A 22,405-nucleotide genomic window follows, 5' to 3' on the forward strand; every position below is an offset into this window, starting at 1 on the left:
GCCCAAATTCTCTACCTACAAATATGGCTGCCTGCACATATACAGCTACATGAGTAGGGGGCTGAGTTTCCAAGATTTCATCAAAATTTCAAAGAATCTGGAACCTCACAATTTCTGCAGTTGCAAGGAGCCTTGTACATTGCAAGGTTTGCCCCTGTACCTCACAGAGACCTGGTGAGAATTCACTTGTCGGGACAGGATTTCACACAAAAAGGTATTCAGCGTGGCTCCCAGCCCATCTATTTCTATTCCTATAATCATAAGTAGCAGAGCTGGACCTTATAGTCTCTTCTCTACTTGACACAACAGGCAGAGCATAAGCTAAGATGATGATGCAAGGGACTCGGAAAGACATGCTGCAGAAGCATCTTCTCTTACCTCCTGCCATATTCTGTCTCCACAGAAACTTAGACACTGCCTCAGAAGCAGTCTCTTCAACTCACTCCTATTTGTACATTTATTAAACATAAATTTGTCTTTTTTTTTCAGGGGGACAGTAGCAATGCTTGATTTCTTAGACCACAATCTCATCTCCAGCCTCCACATCTTACACTCAGTCATTTATAAGAGATACCTTTTGGTTTTTTCCATCCAATTAGCAAGCAGTTGAAGTTCAGCACTGACTGGGAACAATTTAAGGCCATTTTCCTAAGATTTTTCTCTTTCCACTCTCTGCACTGCCCAGCTCTACCAGGTTTCATCCACTCCACTTAAGTTTGGGAGCACTGCCTGACATGTTACCAGATGCAGCTCAAAAACAGCTCATAACAAAACACTGATCTGGATCTCCATCACTTTTTTGCCCTGCTGCTTGCCCAGACAGACCTGCTTCAGGTGAAATGCTAATACAATTTTTGACAAAAAGAAATCTTACTGTATTTCTCCAATTTAGCAAAAAGACATGGAAAATATTGATGATTTTCACCTTCTTGGGATATTCTCACATACTTTCTAGGAATAAATAAGGACATCTTTTTGCCATCCCATTATTACATACGTGCATGGTTATAAGAAAACATTCTGAAGGGACATCAAGCAAATAATACCAATTTTCAAAATTCTATAGCAATATATTTATACAAATTACAGAATTCTGTATGTATTTACACACCATTACAGAATATCAAGTAAATAACACCAATTCTTCCTTTTTCCCTCAGATATTTTTTCAAGTGAATTTTAGTGCTCGAGGAAGGTGCCAGATGGACAGCACTGGAAAATGAAGACTTCTGTTTGTCCACAGCACAGGAGGAAAGGCTCCATAAGCCTCCCTGCTTTGTCATGCCAGATCTCTCCAGCCCTGTTTTAGCAAGACCACACAAGGAGCAGGACAGCATCCATATCCCTTCACACCTTGGCAAAGGAGCCAAGCAGCACCCAGGTGACAATGGTCTTGCCCAACCCTCATCAGAAAATAAACAGAAATAACTCATTTTACACCAGTGACTGAACAGAATCTGTTGTTTGCCACCTGAAACAGGACAAATTTGACCCAGTGAACCTGAAAGGAGTGGCAGACTGCCAGCTCCTGGGCCTTCCAGTCTTACAATAATGCCTAACTTAAATTACATGTTTCTATATTTACATAAAGTCAGTATTTACACACCATTAGGTTATTTGAGTAAATCGGTTACAGTTTATTTATATGGACTGCCATAAACTCATAACATTTTTCTTGAGTTTAATCCTTTCTTTAGAAAAATACAAAAAAAAATAAATAAAACATGTTAACTAGTAGTAATGATTTGCCTATGACTAAAAATCCAAGTCAATTTAACATTAAGACTCTCACTGTGGCCTAGTACTGTGGCCTCAACTCAAAGTATTTTTAACCTTTGCAAATAATTTCCTCGTGTATGTCAGATTTACTGAAACAGCAGAGGGTTGTAACCTGCCTTCCTTGCGGTAGGATTGATCCATTTAACATTGAGCAATGAACCCTAGTCCTTCCCAGAAGCTCCCTTTCTTCTCCTACAGTCTTTGCATCTTCGGAATCCAACTGACCCGCAGCAGTCAAACTACCTGCAGGTCTCAGGAGATCTCAAGGATTAAACAGGAAGGCTGAAGTTGAAGGCCATAAATTCCCAGGCGATAACAGTCCCTAGACCAGTATGTCTATCCTACAAATCAACTAATGTAATTTACGTATCTTTCTCATTTATAAACAATTATAGTAAAATGCCATGTTTTATTTAAGGTTACTGATATCACCGTTTGAGACATGGCCCCTCCTACCTGCTTGAGTACAGAAAGGGTATATTTGTTCAGGACACTGAGCCAGAGGCTATTCCAGAACAGAAACTAAGTTTCAAATAATGTAAATCAGATGAATAACAGTGCCTTAGAGCAGAAACTTCTTAATTATGAATAGGCTACAAACTTATGTATTGCTCCTCCAAAGCACATGTGCTCTCAGCCCCTGTGCCTCTGCAGACCTTCAGGGGGTCAGGACTACCCCTGCTCCTGACATATCCAACGGTAAAGGCTACTCTCAGTGGCACTGGATTAAAATCCTAAGGGACACAGCAGCTATAAAATGCATTTATCATATGGACCTGAACATGATTTTTGTCTCTTTTTCTTTTCTTCAGGGTGCTGGGGGAAAAAAGCGCCTCTTCTTAAGGGTTCATTTTCAAACAGTTACTGCTAATCAATGTGTTTGTGTGCTTAACATAAAATGCTACATACCCTTAAATATTACATACTGTTAACTCACTTATAGTTCATGAATATTTGAACAAACTTTAGGAAAACAATAAAAATAAGTCTAATACTGTCCCCCTCATTGTCATTATTGATAGAGATTTATTAGTTTCATTTTGCAAGTTTTACTTTAGGAAGGGTGCTAATATCATGTATTATGACAGTTCACACTGAAAGCAATTTTCCATAAAAGATATTACAATGACCCCTATGGAACTTGTATAATTTCATAGTAGATAGTCAAGTGCACAAATAAACATGTTTACAAGAGTGATCTTGTTAACCTGGTTCTTGCCCTCTAAAATCTTTATGTCCTATTTGTGGAATCTTAAAATTAGTACAAATGTTGTTGGTATTATGTTGTTTCTGGCATTCTCTTTAGGAAAAAAAAAAAGCATATTTATCATTTAGCTTTGGTATAATCTGCAACAGGGTTTAACTAGTAGAATATATTCCAACCCCTGTGTTCTTCACAGCTGTGAAATTTACAATGATGTAAGAAGTCATTTTATCAGAGACGAAACATTACAGAGACATTAAAAAAAAGTTGAAGACCCAGTATTCTCTTTAACCCTCTGGGGTAAGCTATGAAACAAGCAGTCAGAAGAGTGAGGACTCAGTGTCATGAGTGGTGTGCATAATTGTACAATAACATGGGCACAAAAGAGATTGTCGCCTTTAGTACATGAGGGTCACTAGAATTTATTATTATTACCTTTTTATTGTTGTTTTTTGTTTTTTATCCATGCACCTTTATATTTACTTGCATGAATTTACCACAGGTTCATAGTGGCCTTTGCCATTTTAATGCTTACAGAGCCTAAAGCTTCCAAAATGCCTATCCGGCCTGTACATATTTCATTAAAAATAAACTCTATATAATAAATAAATATATAAAATAAATAAAATGTTGCCTTTGGAATTTCTATAAATAAATTTAACTTTTTATTTTTATTTTTTTTTTACTAAGAGGTCTTTGCTTTAAACTCAGTGGGGTGAAACCCAGAGAGCGATTAACTGAAAAGTCTCTTGTTTAAGTAAGACTGCACCCTCCATGCCTTTGTAAATGCAGCGTACACTTGAGCAGGCCACCAGCCAAAAATCCTGATGAATCAAAGTATGGCAGCTATGCTGATATATGACGAAGTACAACTGATCAAAAATTTAAAAGCGTGTCTATTCCCCAGCATGCATCAGGCCTTCCTCCTCCTCACCCTCCTCCTCCCTTTGGCTCCTCTCTCTCACGCTCTCACTCCCATTCATCCTCTCCCTTTCTCTCTCTCTCTCTCTCTCACTCACTCTCTCGTGCTTCCTCTCGTACTAAATCAAGCGAGTGGGCATAGGCTCTCCTCCAGGAGGACAAACCTTTAAGTGCAGAACAAAATCAGCATGTTCCATCCAAGCCTCCATCATACATTATGCATGCGACAAAGTTTGGCAACAGTGGAGCTGATGTGATGACACAGCTAATCAATAAGAACCCACTGCATGAAACCTTTATAGTGGTTACTTTTTAAGGGCTCAAGTGAAGGAATTGTCTTTGTCAACTTTGGCTTAAAATATCCTTATATAGTTCTGGTACTTTCTCAGGGTCCACTGGTCTAGGTAAAAAATGTGTAAATTTTTGATGCCGTTTAGTCCTAGTCCCTTCTCTTGGAGTCCCATCTTTATTTAATGCAACGTAGTATCGTCTTCCAGTGTCCACATGTTTATATAGATTTGATGAATATGTGTTATACCAGTTTTCTTCAAATTGCTCTCTGAATACACACTCCTGGGTTAATTTTTCCTGTGGAAATAAAAAGAAAGAGCAGTAAGGAGATAGCCACTAAAACAAGCTACTTGTTGAAGAATTACTATTTTCATGGCTTGGAATCAGTACCTTGCTAAATTGCAAATTAACTATTTCAATACTTGTAGTTTTAACTATGTAAAGCTGTACTGCTGGGTATTTCAGTAAGCAGTCACAATGGCGAATACCACAATGTGAAGCAAAAATGACTCTCCCAAAACCTCATTCCCCAAATCAATGCAGCAACTCCAAAGCTGAAAACAGATATTTTAGCTTTTGATCCTTCACAAACAGCTCACAAGACCCAACTGGATTTGTTAACTAATTGCTCTGATCATGAACACAGCCATTCAAACAAAGAGATATAAGTAACAAAAACCAGAACTGGTTTGCAGAGCTCTAAGAAAATTTAGGGTCTTAGAATCTCTGTCCTTTCATTGTGTGGAGAACTCCATGTATTTAATTAATTTTAAAAGATACAAATAATAAATCAAATAAAGTGTAATAAATTATCACAGAGCCACAACCCAATAGAGGTTCAAACAGGAATGCAAACCTTGGATGCTGAGATGAAGTTAGGCACAGAAAAGTCCTCCAAGCTTGCCTTACCAGGATGGTCCTCATATCCTGTCCTAATGATAGGATCCACTGAAGACATCAACCACTCATCAGATGCCCCTGGCCACAGAATTCCACTCCTTCCAGTTGACCCACTTATTCAGTCTGTTTGTACCCCTCTACAACCTTTTGCTCTAAATAGATGATGTTTGCTTAAAATCCAGCCACCTGATAACCAGATTTATTTTAGGAAGGACTCACACAAGTGACTGAGCAAGCACACCGGAAAAAAGGTGGCGAGCTCTAGCACAGGAGAGCTGATGGAAAGCTGGTAAAAATAAGTTTGAAAATAGCCTTTTCAGCTGGCACAAAAAAATATAATAATGATAATTCAATACACTTTTTCGTAACAAGAGTTCTCAATTCAGTAACACTCAAATTGACCAAACCTACAGTTTCCAGATGACAAGCAATTTCTAATTATTACAAAGCTCCATACAATACATGTGTTTTGCAGACATTAAATCTTTAAAAAGTCCTTTTAGATAGATGCATAGAAAAGGGAAACAGAGACCAAGAATCAGATACAGCAAAGCACATATGGCACCTAAGCTGTAAATACATACCTGAACACAATTAAGGAGCCACAGCTCAAGCTCCAGTGCCCCCCAGAAGCCACTTTCCATGACTTAATTCAGCAGCTTCCCAAAGTCCACCATCACCGAAGCTTGCAGTTTGCCTTGGGGCTGTAGGTGCTTTTGAGGCCACCTCTTCTACTTAAGACTCAGGTCACAACCCTTTCCCAGAACAATGTGTTTCAGCCCAGATGTTTTGCTGCTGCTTTGCATGGCAACCACTGTCCTCCAAGGCCATGGCTCTGCAGCTCACCAGGGCTGGGGACTGGAGTCTCAGCCAGGTCCAAGGAGTCCTACATGCCTTACAAGAGCCACCCAGGAAACATCCCATGTGGGGTAAGCAAACCCCCTGCAAGTGGAGAAAGCCAGCCAGCACCCCTCTGAACCTGTACAGACTGGGTACTGAGCTGCAAAGCCAGGGTCCTAAAGTTTGGGATTTGGAGGTTTCTCCTAAATTCAACCTATGGCAACTCCAGCAGGCAAGAAAGGCAGCAAGTAAGCAGCTTCTGATTTCCCCTTTGATGGGCACCGGGTACCTCTTTACATGACAAGACCAGGTTTCACATGTTGAACACTTGAGTATTCACTACAGCTGTTATCATACCCCTGTGTGGATACAACTTATTTCAGAGGCATTTTTGACTATAATATTTTTAATACTCAAAGTAGCTCAAACACAGCAACACTTTATATTGGTTATAGGCAAAAGAAGCACAAATCTGTTCACATTAAACTGCTATCTATGGGCCAGACTCTGCAACCTCCAACTGATAATTGTTTCTATGTCCTTCGCCAGCTCAAAAATGCAGCTGCAATGAGTATTACCAGAGCAGCAGCAGCTTTAAGTTACACACATTGCAGTATCCCCCTTGTGCAGCCTCAAAAGTACAAACTATTATGAAAAATAATCTGTTGCAATAAAGATTATCTGTTAGTATAGGTTTCACTAGTGTTTTATTTTGCAGAAGGTTTAAAATCACTTTTTTTGCTTTAAAGCAGAAGCAAATGCTAAGGAGTATTATATGCTGGGCCTATATATGTCCATGGGAAAGAGAAACCAATTCAAATTGTTTTCTTGCTCTCAGAAGGCAATAGGATCACATGACAAGCACTGCAGAAGCACTCCCTGCTAAAAATAGCAGCATTTTAGGAAGATATTTCAGTCCTGTCTTGAATTCATTAATTATTCACTTCATCTGCATTTTTTTTAGCATCTTCATAAATTTCTATCTTTGCAAGAACAGTACTTCCCCATGCCCTGAAGGAGAAATTTTAAAATAGCCTCCCTTTATCTGGCAGGTTTGATGGATCATGACAGTGCTGTGGTACACGTAACTAGCAGACCTTGAATCAGGGGGGTTGCATTGTACTGCACTCTGGATGAGTTAAACGTATTTCAAGCTTACAGATACAATCTTTATTTTACAAGCTTATCCTGTTTTTACTTACTATTCACTTACACAGCTACTTCTCTTTTGCCCTTCTTCAAAAATTGCAGAAATTCATGTAGAACAGTAGGCGTATATTTAATCATGAACTTGACAGAACAGTCAGGATGAAGGTCAGATACGTAGGAGCACTAACAATCTGCCTTTCAGAGAAGTGAAATAATGTCTTTATAAATTTATCAAACCTTTTCTTTCTAGGACACCTAGAAATTCTGGGTGTAGTCAGAAATCACTGGAGTAAATCACTGTCAGCAACTTTGGATCAGGTCCTGTAAGTATCATGCGACACTATAGTCCCATAATATCCTTCCTCCATGCCCTGGGAGATCCTTACGATAATGGCTCGTCTAGTACCAAGAGAGACAGAAAATAACACCCACCAGGACAGTCATTTAGGCAGAATCACAGAATTGTTTAGATTGGAAAAGACCTTTAAGATCATCAAGCTCAACCATGAATCTAACACTGCCGAGTCCACCACTAAGCCATGTACTACCACAAGCCTGCGTAACATTATGGGCTTACACACATGTTTTAATTATGCATGCCATTATTCAAACCCGAAATGAGCATAACACAGGGGTGAGGCTGGTCCATCCTGCCAACACCACGTTCTTGTCTCACCGCTTTAGGATGGGAAAGTCTTGCTGAAAGCCAGCTCTGCCAGTACAGAAAGGATATGGTGTCTCCTGATCACAAGGGCTTGCATTTCTGCTTCTGGATGTGACTTTTAGAAAGTACCTCTACAAACAGTACAAAGTAAGATTTAGCCCTAGAATATAGCAATTTTTACATACTTTTATTCTAGCAACTGACTTCTCTATCAGGTTTCCAGTGCAAATATTTTTTTGCACCATACTTAAAGTTGCTAGACATCTTTGTCAAATGCTGACACAAATACCAAACATACCCAACTGGAACAGCTATGGAAAGTAACCTGCATTCCTGTGAAAGGGGAGGCTGCCTGCCTTGCTCAAATAATTTAGTTCAGGGCCAAATAAGGAGGTGACCTCAAAATTATATCAATCAGATGTTGCACCACATTCCACATGTTTTCTATGAGGACCATTCATAGGGTATTCAAATAAAAAGTAATTGATTCTCATTTCACTACATTTCCACTTTTCACCTGATCATCTTTTTAATCTCATGGACAAATACCCAAGACAGATTTAATTCAAAAGTCAGCGAATGCCTGGTCAGTATTAGCAAGCCCTTTCCCTTCCTACATTCTCCATCATCTAACAAGGGATAAAAATAATTATGTTATCCTTTTTCCAGGCAGATCAATTAAAAGTGAGATTGTAAAGTAATAAAGAATATAGTGACAGCCATCACAATGCAAGTTTTGCTAGATTTTTTAAAAATAGCACCTCCTGTGAAGCATTTCATTTTAAGTCAGTGGAAACATGCAAAACACATGTACACTGCTTAGAGAATGGTTTCATGACTCTAAAGAACATAAGATATTTGTGCTGCTTAGTAGATGAAAGAATAGTACAAGGTCCTATACAAAACACTTCAGTATACTTTATTTTAAATAACTCTATGGTGCTAAAACTCCAAATAATTTTTAATCTTACAAAAAGAAACCTCTTCAGACCATCATTTCTAAAATCCCAATATCTCTCATATCTAGCAAACTATTCTGTTTTATGCCAACTATCATTTTTCCTTTTACAAGCTGCTACACTGATTAATAAAAGACAAGAAAACACCTAATGCAAAACTCCAAACAACTATTAACAAGAGCTATATCTGACATAGTCAGCACTTCCTATATATCTGCCGCACATTATCACCGTGTTAAACCATTCTGTCTTAATGAAATAATGTTTAAATAAATAATCTCCTAAATAATTTCATGCAAATCCCTCATTATGGCTACATGGCATTAATAAAAACTGCATATGTATTGAAGAGAAAAAATAAAAAACCCCTGTTCTCTTCTGAAGTGGTTTGCTCTGCTGTTCTGCCTACCAACACACACATTTTACATGCTGTTAGCCCTTCCCATGCTGTAATGCAAACAGCCTCGAGAACACACTGTGTTCAGCTAATAATTAACACTCATCCAGAGCTGTCATAAATAAAGTTCTAGTTTAGCATTTGCTGTGGTATTGTCTGAACTCCCATGCTAAGCCTGTTAGCTTCTGGCTGGGTGAACAAACTCCAGCCACAATGAAAAGCCAAATACAGTGTCCAAGCAGCTCCACTTTCTTTTCCAAATTACCACAATGTGAGGCAAGCCCTGCACACTGAGTGTCTGAGTTTTTGAGTGTCACAGAGCTTTCTTTGATGAGGTTCTCCAAGCAGTGTTTTTTTAGAATGCTTTGTTTGAGAATTTGACAGAACATGAAAAAAAAAAAAAGTAGTCTGTCAAAAGGACTACTTGACTGTGTTTTTTGTGTTTGTGTCAGTACTTCTCCACAAGCCTTTCAGACATAAACCCTGCAGGGCCAGAGGAGAGACAAAGTGAATAGTCAGGCACCCATGCTGCCACTCATACACATTTCATATTTCACAGCACTTTCAGTAAGATGAGGGAAATCAGGCAAGGTGTCCTGGCAAAACCACAGGTAGGCAATTTCATTCTTGCTGCCTGAGATCATATTGTACTTTCACAGAGATGGAATACTCATCTTCCTTTCTTCTCCTGAGGCACTTAGTTAATTTGTATGAAGGGTTTTTCTATACATAAATCCCCACTTACAAAATAAAGTGTGACTGTTCTGTGCTGCTGCCATGGAGCAGCTATAACAGTGCTTAAAGAGTAGTATCTTTCATACAAAAAATCCCGGGACCCATCAGAACCTGGTGCCCTTGGGATCATGACCAAAAAACACAATACCTGTACAGATACAGACACCTTGGTGCTTCCACGTCCCAGTGCAAAACGCAGAGCTTCCTGAACAGAAAGGCAGAGCTTCCTGAACAAAGCAAGCAGACTCCAGTATCAACAGTAAAATCCCAGGAGACTATCAGTGCAGGAGGGATTTTATTGCTTCATGTATTTGCCCTGCTGCCCCTCTTCTCCCACTCTCTTGCTCTCCACATTATCATGGACCTTCTATTGAGGGACCAGACTGGCATACAGTACTACACACCTCCAGGGCTGTTTATGGAGCTCTTCTGACATAAGCTGAAGGAGGACAAGATGCCAATAAGGCCCCCATTCATTTTTGCCACTGCCAATTCCTCAGCTCTTGGTTTTACTGATATCCTTTGAGATTTCAGGTTTGCAGCATCAGTCAAGCTTTAAGCATGCCCTCCCTGGACATGAAATCATTATAGGAGGAGCAACCCCATTGTGCCTGAGCTTGCAGCTGCCAGCATAGGCTGCCCATCAGCAGCCATGCTCCTGTCCATAAAGGCTTGATTTAGACCTGTCCAGCCAAGTGCATGAGATGAAAACACATTTTCACCTAAACACGTAGATCTGCTTATGATGCTCTTGGAAGTCATGACAAAACTCTGGGGACATATCTTGGGCCACATAAGCTGTTACAGTGTCATTTCTCTGGAAGCTGATGAGCTTCTTTCTCCACATTACAACAGAGCAGGACCAAGACAGTCAACTCTCACAAAACAAACAAACAAGCAGGTGTGTTCCCCTCCTTTCCACGCCAGCAGGACTGGGCCCATGCTGTGCAGTTTACTAGTCACACTTCTGACCTCTATTTTAATTTTGGTTCCCCTGGCACAATCAAGAAGTGCAGTCATCAATGTTATCTAAGCATCTAATTCATAACGCTTGGCTGAACCCTTCCAAGAATAAGAAAGCAAGGTGGTATGCAATCTGATATGGGAGTCAGAGCCAATTTTTAAACAAGATGAGGAAAGAGTTCCTGCCAGCTTAAATGGAACATGGATCAGGCTTGCAATGATAAAAAGGCAACAAACACTTTAAGACACTAAAAGAACCATTTCAGGCATGCTCAGATTTACCAAAAGGTGTAACTTGACCTGCCCCAGCTCCCCACTCTACAAATTCTCTTCTATCAAAAGACAACACATATGTCAAACTAGGTCTGTTATCCTACAGCTATACACACACACACACACACACACTTGAGCCTGAATATTAGTTAAGCTTTTAACTGAATGCAGATTTTTAAATAAAACATGCTTTCCTTAAATCCAGCTATGATGGAGTATAGCATGTTTTGTCAGTATTTTTTACTTTGTTTTGTGGTTCTCTAAGCAGAGAACACAGGCTTAAAGGAAAGATGGCCCTCTTTCACCAGAAAGTGCTGCCTATGGCAGAACAGCAAAACTCAGATGCTGAAAGATATTGCAAACTGGGGGATGAAAGGTATGTAATCTGCATAAGTCTCTACATTCAATACCACCCAAAATGGATTTATCCATGGTTAAAGAAGCATTTCATCTCTCAACTACAAGGTGCAACCATAAAAACATCAGAATGCTCAGGGCCTCTCACAAAACACTTTGCCACAGGGACCAAATAACTATTATACATATGTAGTGATATAAATGTACACAATAAAAAGCACTTCATCTTTTATTCTTTCAGCAAGATGATTTTCCAAGGACTGATAAACAAAATCCCACCTCTGTATTTTGCTATTAATTTCATTCTTGGCACTAGCTCAGAGGACAAAGACATTACTGACCACATTGTCATTCTGGATGGTGATCAGCAAACAAACACAGCATCACAGGCTATCACATTTTGGAATTATTCAGTTCACCTCAATGAAATGCCACACATATACTGGAGTCTTGGGAACCAGCAAACTTGCCAGAGAGATTTTAAAATCTACAGTGCTTTGGTGGGCACAACAGCAAAGGGTTGATGGAATCTTTACCTGGTGTGACTCAGTTGCATATTCAGCTTAAACTGTTTAAAAAGGACACTTTTTAATTTCCCATCTTTTTCAGACAGGAAGAAAGGCCAGCATTTCAAAGACCTGCTGCTGAAGAAAAGATGTCAAGTTTCCCCCTTTCAGACAGCAGTGCTCCTCTGTTGCAAACACTTCTCATAAATGGTCTCTCCAGAGATGACTCTTCAGACACTTACACCATTCCTTTTCCCAAAGGCAATTCCACCATAAAGTCATGGATTCATATACACAATTTTTAGTATTTCACTTTCTGAGTAAAACAAAAGGTTTTTCCTTAATATTTCTCAGAAAATCCAAACATCTTTGGTGTTGCTATCCCCTGACTTTGGGAAATGCTGGAGGAAGTCAGGTGGCTCTGCTCCTCCATGAGACCCCTACTCTCTCACACACACACACATCAGTGGGCCTGTCTTTCAGTGGGTCAAACTTCAGTCATGCAGTTAATTTCAGCTTTGATGAAAGAAGTTGTCATTCTGTCCGAAAAAAACCCCAATATATATATAATCACAACTTGAACAGAACTGGTGACTGAACTGCTGAAAGACCAGGCTGTTGGTCTTGCAGGTACCTGCAAAATATGGACCTTCCAAAGAATTCAGGTTTTCAGAGTATAAAGGAAAAAAAAACTAACACCTTTTTTTTCTGTTAAACTTCACAATACTTTTATATTCTATAATAACTCCAGAGATTTTCCTGAAGTCTTCCCAATAAGTTTCCTGTTCTGAGTCTGATTATACACAAGATACTATCCTTACAAAGGCATCAGCAGGTCAGAATCCTCCTTGCTATGCAAAAGTATACTTGCTAAAAGATTGTCTTTAGATTGCAGACACTTGCAGGCAGGAACCTTGTCTAGATTTAGGTTTTTAAATTTTGAATACAATAGAGTTCTTATCTTGATTGAGATCTGCTGACACAACCATAAAATTAATTGGTGGGTTTACAGGAGCAAATTCAATCCTGATTTCACTGAGGTCGATGGTATTTCAACCATAATAGAATCAAGACAAAATTTCTCCTCAGTCACAGTTGCCTCTATAATTGAGTTAATTTTGAAGAGCCAAATTTAGCAGATTAAAGATGCACAGCCTGGGCCAGACCTCAAAAGTACACAGCATCCACACCTGAAGACAAGTTTTACCTCAGCAGTAGTCTGTGGTACACAAATATAAAATCTTATCTTCAAATCAAAAGTAGCAGCAGAGGTCTGCCTTTATAAAAGGAATGAAAAGGAAAAAAAGGGCTTTATAGAAGGGAGAAATATGGATTTGCACTGTAACAAGCTTTATTTCTTAAGCTTTTTGAATGCAACACAAATGAATTGCATTACTGCAGATCACCAAATCAGCCTGAGCACATTTAAACCCCAAAGCAAACCTCAACATAGACAAAATCTCTAATGAAGTCCCCACAGGGCAGACTTTGTCTCCTCTGTCTTTGAAAATGATGAATGGCAAAGTGGGAGAGAGTGCCACATTCACATCCCCCTGGCTCCTGAAGCAGAAACAGAGCACATCAGATCTTTATCTGATGCAGCGAATAATCCCCAAGCACATCTCAGTGTGTTACTGCTGCTGACGCTCTTTTAGCAGGTCACTTCGACACAGTATTCTCAGATCAGCCAAAGACACTGAACCTTTTCACACCTCTGGATAGTTAACAGTGACTGGGAGCTACACACTTGCAAAGAAAAGAATCTGAAGATGTCCTGCTTTTGCTTACTGGGTAGGATTTGGGCTTGTGATGCAGTTATGCCACTTTAACAACTGCCTGATGCCAAAGCACAGTGCTCAACCCTTCTCCCATCCCACACTGCACCTGATTCCCCACTGAGTGCTAGTGTTTGCCCAAACAGGCAACACTAAAAAAAAAAAAAAAAAAAAAAAAAAAAAAAAAAAAAAGTAAAAAAGCAAGCTTTCTTCTGCAGTTTTAGAACCCTAAACTGACTTCCTGACATGTCAGATGAGTGCCAGTGTTGGAGCAAGGAAGAAAGAAGAAGCATGCAGTAGAAAGCAGGGAACCAGAACTGCCCTTTCTGAAAGGAGGTTTCTGCAAGGTGTTAGGTCATATTGCATGCCAACTCCCATTTTCCTAAGAACACAAAATTCTAGACATATTTAGTTGGGGAAAAGCAGATCATTAAACTGAGGTTTAAGTAGGATCTTGTTTTACTGAAGCATAGCCTTATATCTATACACACCCACACACATATATAACACATAATTTATGTAGAAGATACTCTAATACTTTGCTATCCCAGGCATGTAGTGAGAATCCAAGACCAGCAGAGAGTGCAGACCAAGGTAATGACATCACTTAGGGTTTTCTCTCATATAAAATTATCTTCAGACCTAGGAAGCATATGAAAAGAAGTCTTCAGTGGAATATCGAAGAGCTGAGGAAAGGTGTAGTATCCATCTCATAGACACTATTAGCAGGTGTCCCTCTTCGGTGAAAGGTACTATGGTATGAAATTCTGATTTAAAAAATACTGAAGCCATAGTTTTAGAAGAACCACAATAGTTGCAGTTTCCTGCAGAGCTTTCTCCCTGTGTCAAGCATATGAATTAAACTACCAATTCCTTGTACACCAATACCCACATCTCAAAAGGCCTTTCTTTTCTACAGAGTCCTTCATACTTTGCTGAGTGGGCTGAAGTTTCTGCTCTCATCCCCAGTGCTGGTACCTGTGGGGAATACTATTTAACAGTACTCAGCTTCCAGCAAAGCTGCCCATCCAAATTCCAAGGCTATGTGCAAAGGTGAGGTAGATGAAGTAGCTCAAGTTTCAGGGCTTTTCTTAGATTTATGCCCTCCACAAAGGAAATGTCGACAACCACAAAGCTGTTTCCTACTGTACAGTGCAGAGAAAGCATTTATGCTTCATCTCCCAGCTCCCTGCCAAAATCCCTCTGGCCAGCCTAAAATCTCACTTTCTCATAACCCGAAACTTCACCATTACCCAGCCTAAGATTTCTTGTGACCCATTCAAACCAATCTATTCCTGTACTCTATTTCAAGGACTGATTTTTTCCCCCTGGTGTTAAACCTCAATGTATTTACAGAGAGCAAGAGTATATGCTCTCAGTTTTCATTCTGCAGGCTAAGTCAGTCAAAATCCTTCAACTCTATCATTTGATAGCCTTTTCATCTCTCTGATCATCCAAGTGAGCCCTTTCTGCACCTGTTTTGGTTTCAATTTGTCTTCTTTAACACAAGTGACCAGCTGCATTGTGCATTTAGACTGCATTCTCCCAGTGCTGTATGCAGTGGCACTGACAGAGCTCTTCCTGAGCCTCACAGGTAAACATTTTAGGCATTTTAGGTCATCAAGGCCCTTCTGTGACATTGCCTCCTGTGCTGAAAATACTTCCCAGCTTTGCAAAAATTTCAATAACACACCACTACCTATTTATGACAAGATGTTTAATGTACCTAATAAAAACAGGGAATAAAAGCAGTCCAAGGACCAATCCATAAAAACTCCACTAATGCTTCACTCTAATCTAATACCTTTCAGCACTCCCCTTTGCTGTCTTCTCTTCAGTGTGTTCACCATCTATCACACAAGTCTTCTACTACCACTCATTCTACCCACTGTAACAAATGCACTCTCCTGTGGGTCATACCTAAGAGAGCCCTGCAGATTAGCACAATTTCCCATTTCTAGAAAAAGAAATTCATATGAAAATAAAATACTATTTTTTTCTGAAACTATTTATCCTGCTTCTGTACACTCATCTTGTACAGATTTCCAGGTCCTCCTTTACTCTTTCATTTAAAAGCATATTCCTATGCTCTGAGCACAACCCAAGTCAGACTGACAGTCCTCCAGCCAAACACAAACAATGCAGCCAAAGGTACACACACACTCAAGGATGGAAAACACCTGCACTGCCTTGTAGAGAAGCAAACATTCCCTCTCCTGGGCGCACTACCACCTTTGTGCTACACCTTCTGGTGATATGGGAGGGACCCACTCTGATTGAAGCCCTTCTGCTTGGCCAGATTTGTTTTCCAGTTTGCTGCTTCAATTCCACAGGCAGCAAAGAAACCCTTGTGCCAGGAACAAGGAGGGGATGGATCGTTGGAGGAAAGTAGCTGCTTCTTTTAGCAGTGGTGTTGACTGCCACTGCTCCCTTTGTTCATCCCACAACAAGGAATTCCCCAGACTCATGTTACCGCTCCAAGAAGTATATCAAAAATAAGGCTAGTCCAATTAGCATCCACATTCAGACTGTATTCCATTTATATTCCCACCTGAGTACACCATGTTGGCAAAGATCCTTGTTCCCTTTTCATTTCCATGTCTTAAATTGTTTTCACTTTACATTTTAGTATACATTTCAGGGCCTAAATCAGCTTTTCCATTTTATGCCCATGCAATTTCCATTTTATCCCCATGCTTCTATACCTCTAAGACACATGCTTTTCTGCAACCTGCCCTTCTCACATTCCTCACAGACCCTCTGCCAAGTACTCACAGTCTTTTAGTCTCCAAATTCTTGGTTTCAGTTTCACCCTTGCTGGGATACCATTTCCACAGGATTTTTTCATCTCTGACAAAGTTTCAAGTTTCCTTCACATTCAGAGCCATAATCACCTTTTTGAACTGGGCCTCTTCAAATTTCAGAGTTTGCCCATCACATCAGCTACAGGCCTGCTTCTTACAGTCTCCTGCTTAAGACAAATTTACTCGGGAAGATGCAAGTCGCTGTAATAACTAAAAGACACCACCAGATTTTTGATCACGAGAGTGCCAGGTTTTCCTGAGGAATGCTACTCATGTGGAAAACCAGCAACTCAGCTGCCATAGGAAATGCCCATTGGAACTGCTCTTTGCCTCTTATTGTAAATAATACTAATAACACAAGCAGAAGGGTGTTAAAGCTGGTTCTGCAGCCATTATTCCTCCTGGGATCTGACCACTCTCAGCCTAGAAGTCTGTGCTTTCACTCAAGGAAATTGCATTTAATTCTCCTTCCAAAAATTGCATACTGCAACTGTCCTGTTTCCAGGCTCACCTCAGCCATGGAACCCACATATACACTGAAAAACAGATAATCCAGATTATTATTATAAAAAAAAATCTATCTAAAGCATATGGAAAAGTTTTAGATCAGAAGTGTTCAACACTAAAAAGAAAGTGTGACGATACTGCAGGGTAATTTATTTATTTATTGAATTCTTAGATACCTGTAATGATTATATACTTGGCCCAAATGCTGTTCCAAACATGCACTTTCAACCTGTTTTTTTTCTTGATGTTGTTTCCGTGAACCTTGACCTACCATTTGAAGGGCTGAACAATTCCCTTTCCTTATTTGCATGGGAACATAAAAGATATTTTTAGAATGCAGCCAAACAAATCCATGCCTACATCAAGAAATTCCCAGTACACTATGACATTTTGTTCCTTTTTTGTCAAAAAATATTCTGTCCTTCCAGAACTCTGGGGACCCAAACAAAAGCATAAAGCGCTGCAGGTGCAGCCCTGCTGGGACAATAAAGAGGCATATCATCACCTCCCTGCACACTTATTGGGAAAACATGTTTCTTCAAGGACGATTTTCTCTCTCTCTCTCTATCCTCCTCCACTCTATCCCTAGCGTTTCAGGAGCAGAAGGCAAGTATAGTGTCCCAAAACAAGCTTTCAGTTAATTTTCTGAAGGACAGCAATTTATTACCCTGTTAAAACTGTTCTTAAGTATCACCTTGCAGCACACACCCTGTAAGTCTGAAACCCAGAAGTGTGGAGTTCCCTCCCTGGCTCCTGATCTGGGCTCTTCAGCTCTGTTCTGGCTGCTCCATGGCCACATGAAGCTTCTCTGTTTACTCTCCCATGATCTCTTCTTCCATGCACTCCTAATTCTTTCCCCTTCCACCACTTCCACTCCTGCCTTCCTCCTTCCCCCTGCACAGCTACCCTGGTAGCTGCTCCAGATCTTCCAACTACCAATATTCCTCCTGACCATCAGCCCTGAGCTGTCTTTTGCCACCTGCCAAGGACACAAGGAGCAATGGAGGCACCAGCATTTCATAGAATCATAGAATGGTTTGGGTTGAAAGGAACCTTTAAAGCTCATTTAGTCCAATCCTCTTGAAATGAGCAAGGGCATCTTCAGCTACATCAGGTTGCTCAGAGCCCCATGCAACCTGAGTTTGAATGTTTCTAGCGATGGAACATCTACAATGTCTCTTGCCAACCTGTTCCTGTGTCTCACCACTCCCATCATAAAAATTGTTTTCCTTTTATCTAGTCTGAGAAAAGGAGTGGGGCAGGTCCATGTCCACAGGAGACCGATGGAGGAGGGATGCCAGCAGTGGGATGTAGCACATCTCTCTACTGCAGAATTGCCCAGGCCAACCAGGGCAGCTGAGGCAAGGGCTTTTCATGGTCCTGTCATGCTTGAGGTACCACAGGACTGCCTCCAAGGACAGCCTGCAGTGGGAACGATGGGCATTCTGTGGTGTGGGTACACATCACTGCCTGCCACATAGGTGCCAATTTCTAATATTCCCAAGGACAGCATGACAATGGGGACGGTCCATGAGAGCATGAAGGTCTTGAGACTGATGAGAAAGACCACCCTCACTCCTTAGAATGGCCCTGAGAAGCACAGTGAACAGACATTTGCTAATGTTTTGGCCAGAGATGTTGGCAAGAGTGTTTGGCACTTGGGAAGGAAAAGGTCTTCACTTCTTCTCTTAACAGGCTTTGGGTCCTATCTGTAGTTTATATTTTGCCTCTTCTCCAGTGACAAGCACAGTAGCTGTTGTAAAACATGATGAGTCACAGCTGCAGGCAGCAAAGGAAAGGCAAGGTAAATGGAGAGCTGGGACAGACAAGACGGAAACCTGCTGACACTAATCAGCCCCCAAGTCATTGCTAGGTAGCTACCACTGGCTTCTCTGCAGTACTACATACACATATCTTCAGCTTTCCCTGGCTAAGTCCACGGCATGAGGAGGAACTTAAGAATAGTCACACTGTTTCACAGATCTCCCTGAGAGCCGCATTAGAGTCACTTGTTCTTCTGACCAGAAAATGCAGTAGGAACTGCCCACTGTAAGGGTGAAAAGTTTGGAGAAGTTTGTCACCCAGCTAATCTAGAAGGAAAGCAGCACTTTGAGAAGGCCAAGAAGAATATATCTGGATCAAGATACACAGAAACTGCCTTTACTACTGCCATCTTTCATGAAAACTGGCAGTGATCACCCACCCTGGCTGTTCTGCTCCGCCATATGTCCCATCTCCAGTGGCACCACAAATGCTGGGAAAAACCTTCCTGTGACAAATGTTTCAAACATACAACAGTAGAAGTCTTTTAGGTCTCTGATTAGATTTATATCTAATATAATTTTCATGCAGTAATTTCAATATAAATATGATAGTGTCACAGACAAAGGACACCTGTTCCAACAGTGTCAAGAACTGAATGCCGCACAAGTTCTGGATCTAAGCACCTACTGAGATCTATAATGCTGATGTAGGGCAATAACAAGTATTTCCTAGGCTGCTATTTAGTTTTGTGGGGGAAACAGCTTTCCCACATTAGGAAACACATTCAGTGTCATAATTGTGCCTGCTCCATGACAAAGCTGGTGCTATTCACAGCCCTTAGAAAAGAAACCAAGACAGAGGGATCCAACTCCCAGCACAGCAGCACAAGGACAACTTACTGGTTCTAGAGAACAGTTCAACTCAAGTGGCTGCTTTGCTTAATGCAGGTGAAAAACTGTTCTAACTTTTCACAATCTATCATGTACCACTCTCAAAACTAATTTTGCCTAAACTAATCTTCTGCTTACACCAGAGAGATAATTCTTTACTGGATTGTGCCTGGCCTCTTGTTCAAGCTGCAGCATTTATTTCCTCAGAGAACTTATTTCAAATAACTGATTTTTTTTACCAAAACCAAAAGCAAAACGCTGTCACTTAAAAATGTCCAGCCAATTTTACACAAAAATCTGCTCTGAGGCTGCTTATATCAGTGTTTCTAAGAGAGCTGACAGTTGCTGAAATATAGGCACTAGGATTGCTAGTGTTGACAAGGCTTTAAAGCATCATCACACTGAGTAGCCATTAGAGGTTATATTTCATTGGAAGTAATGTAATTCAATTACCATCACTCTTTAGTATGTCCCATCTCTGGAGGCTGACAATAAGCCGTATCATCCATCAGATTTTAACCTGAACTTTGCATTCTAGCCTCACTGATTGCCGGTTCCCCATTATGAACAGCTTCATATTTTTAGTGTCATTTCTTAGGGAAAAGAGGTTATCTAATTATATTGTACATCCATCTGCCTGCCTCTCTCTCCTTCCTTAGCTTTTCAACTAGTTTCAATCAGGAGGCAAAGGTCTTCAAGAAAATTAAGTTCCTATCAGTTTTGCAACTAATCAGAGCCAGAGTAAAGAAGAGAAATCATCTGCACGTCCCACTTGGGAGTGGCGAGCTATGTAATCCCTGCAAACTGACAATCTGGTGAGCATGGACAACTAATACTGTCTCTTTCTCCATACAAGAAATACAAAAGGCTAAGGAACTGGTGCTATTGCAGGGACAGGTCAGCGAGACCCATGTCTTGTCCTGTGAGACACAAACCCCTAGAAAAGCAGGCTCCTTTAGAACTGCTGTTCATGGAACAACTATTTTATAAATGCAGTGAGCTTAGTGATTTACAAAGAATTTCTTGTGCATATTTTTTCAGCAAAGAATGTTTTGAGTAATTCACTCTGGCAGTCAAACATATTGCAAATACAAAATGCAAATTGCACAGAAAAGTAATGCAACTGTTTGTTTTCCCAAGTCTATGCATTTAAGCTCTATCAATAAGCATATTTTCTTTCTCAGAATATCTGAAATGCAGAGTAACTGATTCCCTGTTTATATGTTTAAATGATTACTCTTACTGATGATTATCAAAATTACTGATTCATATTACTGTTGTTCTGACTTTTTGCTGCCTAACTCCATAAAACTACTCATGATTTTGCTAGTTCCTTATCACATTAATCAACTGCACAAGGATTGTGACTTATGACAACTTATTTCTCAAAGACAACTTGTTTACATTGTCATTCCATCCATTCCATTTCTCACTCCCTTTCCATCCTTCCAAACTTTGCCTCTTCCATATTTTCATTTATGTTAAATCCCTTTTCTTTGGCCATTCCCATTCACTGGCTCTTCCCATCTCTGCATCTCCCCTTGTCTCATGTCCCCACATCCTCCATCCCAGTCTTGCCCCTCATTCTACTACCTCTTTTTCTACCTCCAACATACTGTGTCATTATCTGTATTTTCTGGCTTCCCCCTGTAGCCTGGTCTTTGCTCAGAAGATAGTCCTTTTCCTCTCTTCTACACAAAATTTTACTAGAAAGAGATCAGTGAACCTGGACATCCTGCTGGTCTTTCCTGGTTTTGCTTCTTTGTAGCCCTCCATAGATCACATTTATGGAAGCTGGACTTCCCTCTTACTCCTTCTGTTTCACCTGCCCACTCACCACCAAAATCTCATGTTTCCTCCCACTCTCACTGCAGCCCTCACCTTTTCCCAGTTTGTGCCACCCCACTATGATGTGGGTATCTTCAGCTACACCCAAAACCATTCACTATCACTTTAACCTCTTTTTGAGTGTTTATCTGCAACATTTACATTATCAGGAGACCATTGTCATCTTCTCCTCTGCTTCTAAGGACCCTCTAAGAATGCACAGCTTCAGTTTGCTTCAGACATTTGCTTACTCTTCCATCTTGCCATACTCTTCCTCAAATATACCAGCTCCTCTAGTCCTTGTAAACTTTATAGGTTGATATTTCACTGCTAGAGCAGGTTGCTTTCTGCCATTTGGGGAGCTACCTGCTTTATTTCAGATTCCCCCTGCCCACAATCTACTTCAGTGTACATCTGATGTCAGAAGTATTCCCAGGATAAGGGCCATGCCATACAGACAGTCACACACAATCTCCTTTGCTGGAAGACAGCCCATGTTGCTGAGAACAGTCACCCATCAGTTGCAGGTAGGCTGGCAAACTCCTACATCTGAAATATCTGAAATTACTCCCCCCTCATACCACACTCCTGCTGCCATCCCTTGGGAAGCACAACAGAACTTTCAGGACAAGACCATCAAGTCTTTTGCTCTCATTCCTATACTTTTCATAACTTTTGTCGCACTTCTCTTTCTCATTTTCTCATCCACATATGCCACCCTTTCCATCACGGTCTACCTTATTTCGTCAATTCCTAGAAAGCTCTCTGCCTATGCACAAAAGGAAGCCACTATGTCTTGGTTTAGGTCTCTACAGACAGGACACATTCACCAGTCTTACAGTGCATCCTTTCATCTTTAATGACCAGCTCTGGTCATCTGTCTCTATTGCTTGTATCCAA

At 40.5% G+C, this 22,405-nt stretch overlaps 1 protein-coding gene and 1 long non-coding RNA gene across 2 annotated transcripts in view; one reads left to right on the plus strand and one right to left on the minus strand.

Annotated features, from left to right (window-relative positions):
• LOC139671358 (uncharacterized) overlaps nt 1-3,605 on the plus strand; it is a 37,155-nt gene extending 33,550 nt beyond the window's left edge. Inside the window, exon 5 of the long non-coding RNA XR_011697721.1 lies at nt 1,161-3,605. This is a non-coding gene — a long non-coding RNA (uncharacterized lncRNA). The remainder of the gene's footprint in view (nt 1-1,160) is intronic.
• The window catches only part of FGF9 (fibroblast growth factor 9), a 28,781-nt gene continuing 7,757 nt past the window's right edge, over nt 1,382-22,405 (minus strand). The window contains exon 3 of the mRNA XM_071554084.1: nt 1,382-4,492. Coding sequence (XP_071410185.1) covers nt 4,247-4,492 — 246 coding nt within the window. The 3' untranslated portion in view covers nt 1,382-4,246. The remainder of the gene's footprint in view (nt 4,493-22,405) is intronic.

This window comes from Pithys albifrons, chromosome 1 (assembly GCF_047495875.1).
Source record: "Pithys albifrons albifrons isolate INPA30051 chromosome 1, PitAlb_v1, whole genome shotgun sequence".
In the NCBI taxonomy this organism is placed as follows: Eukaryota; Metazoa; Chordata; class Aves; order Passeriformes; family Thamnophilidae; genus Pithys; species Pithys albifrons.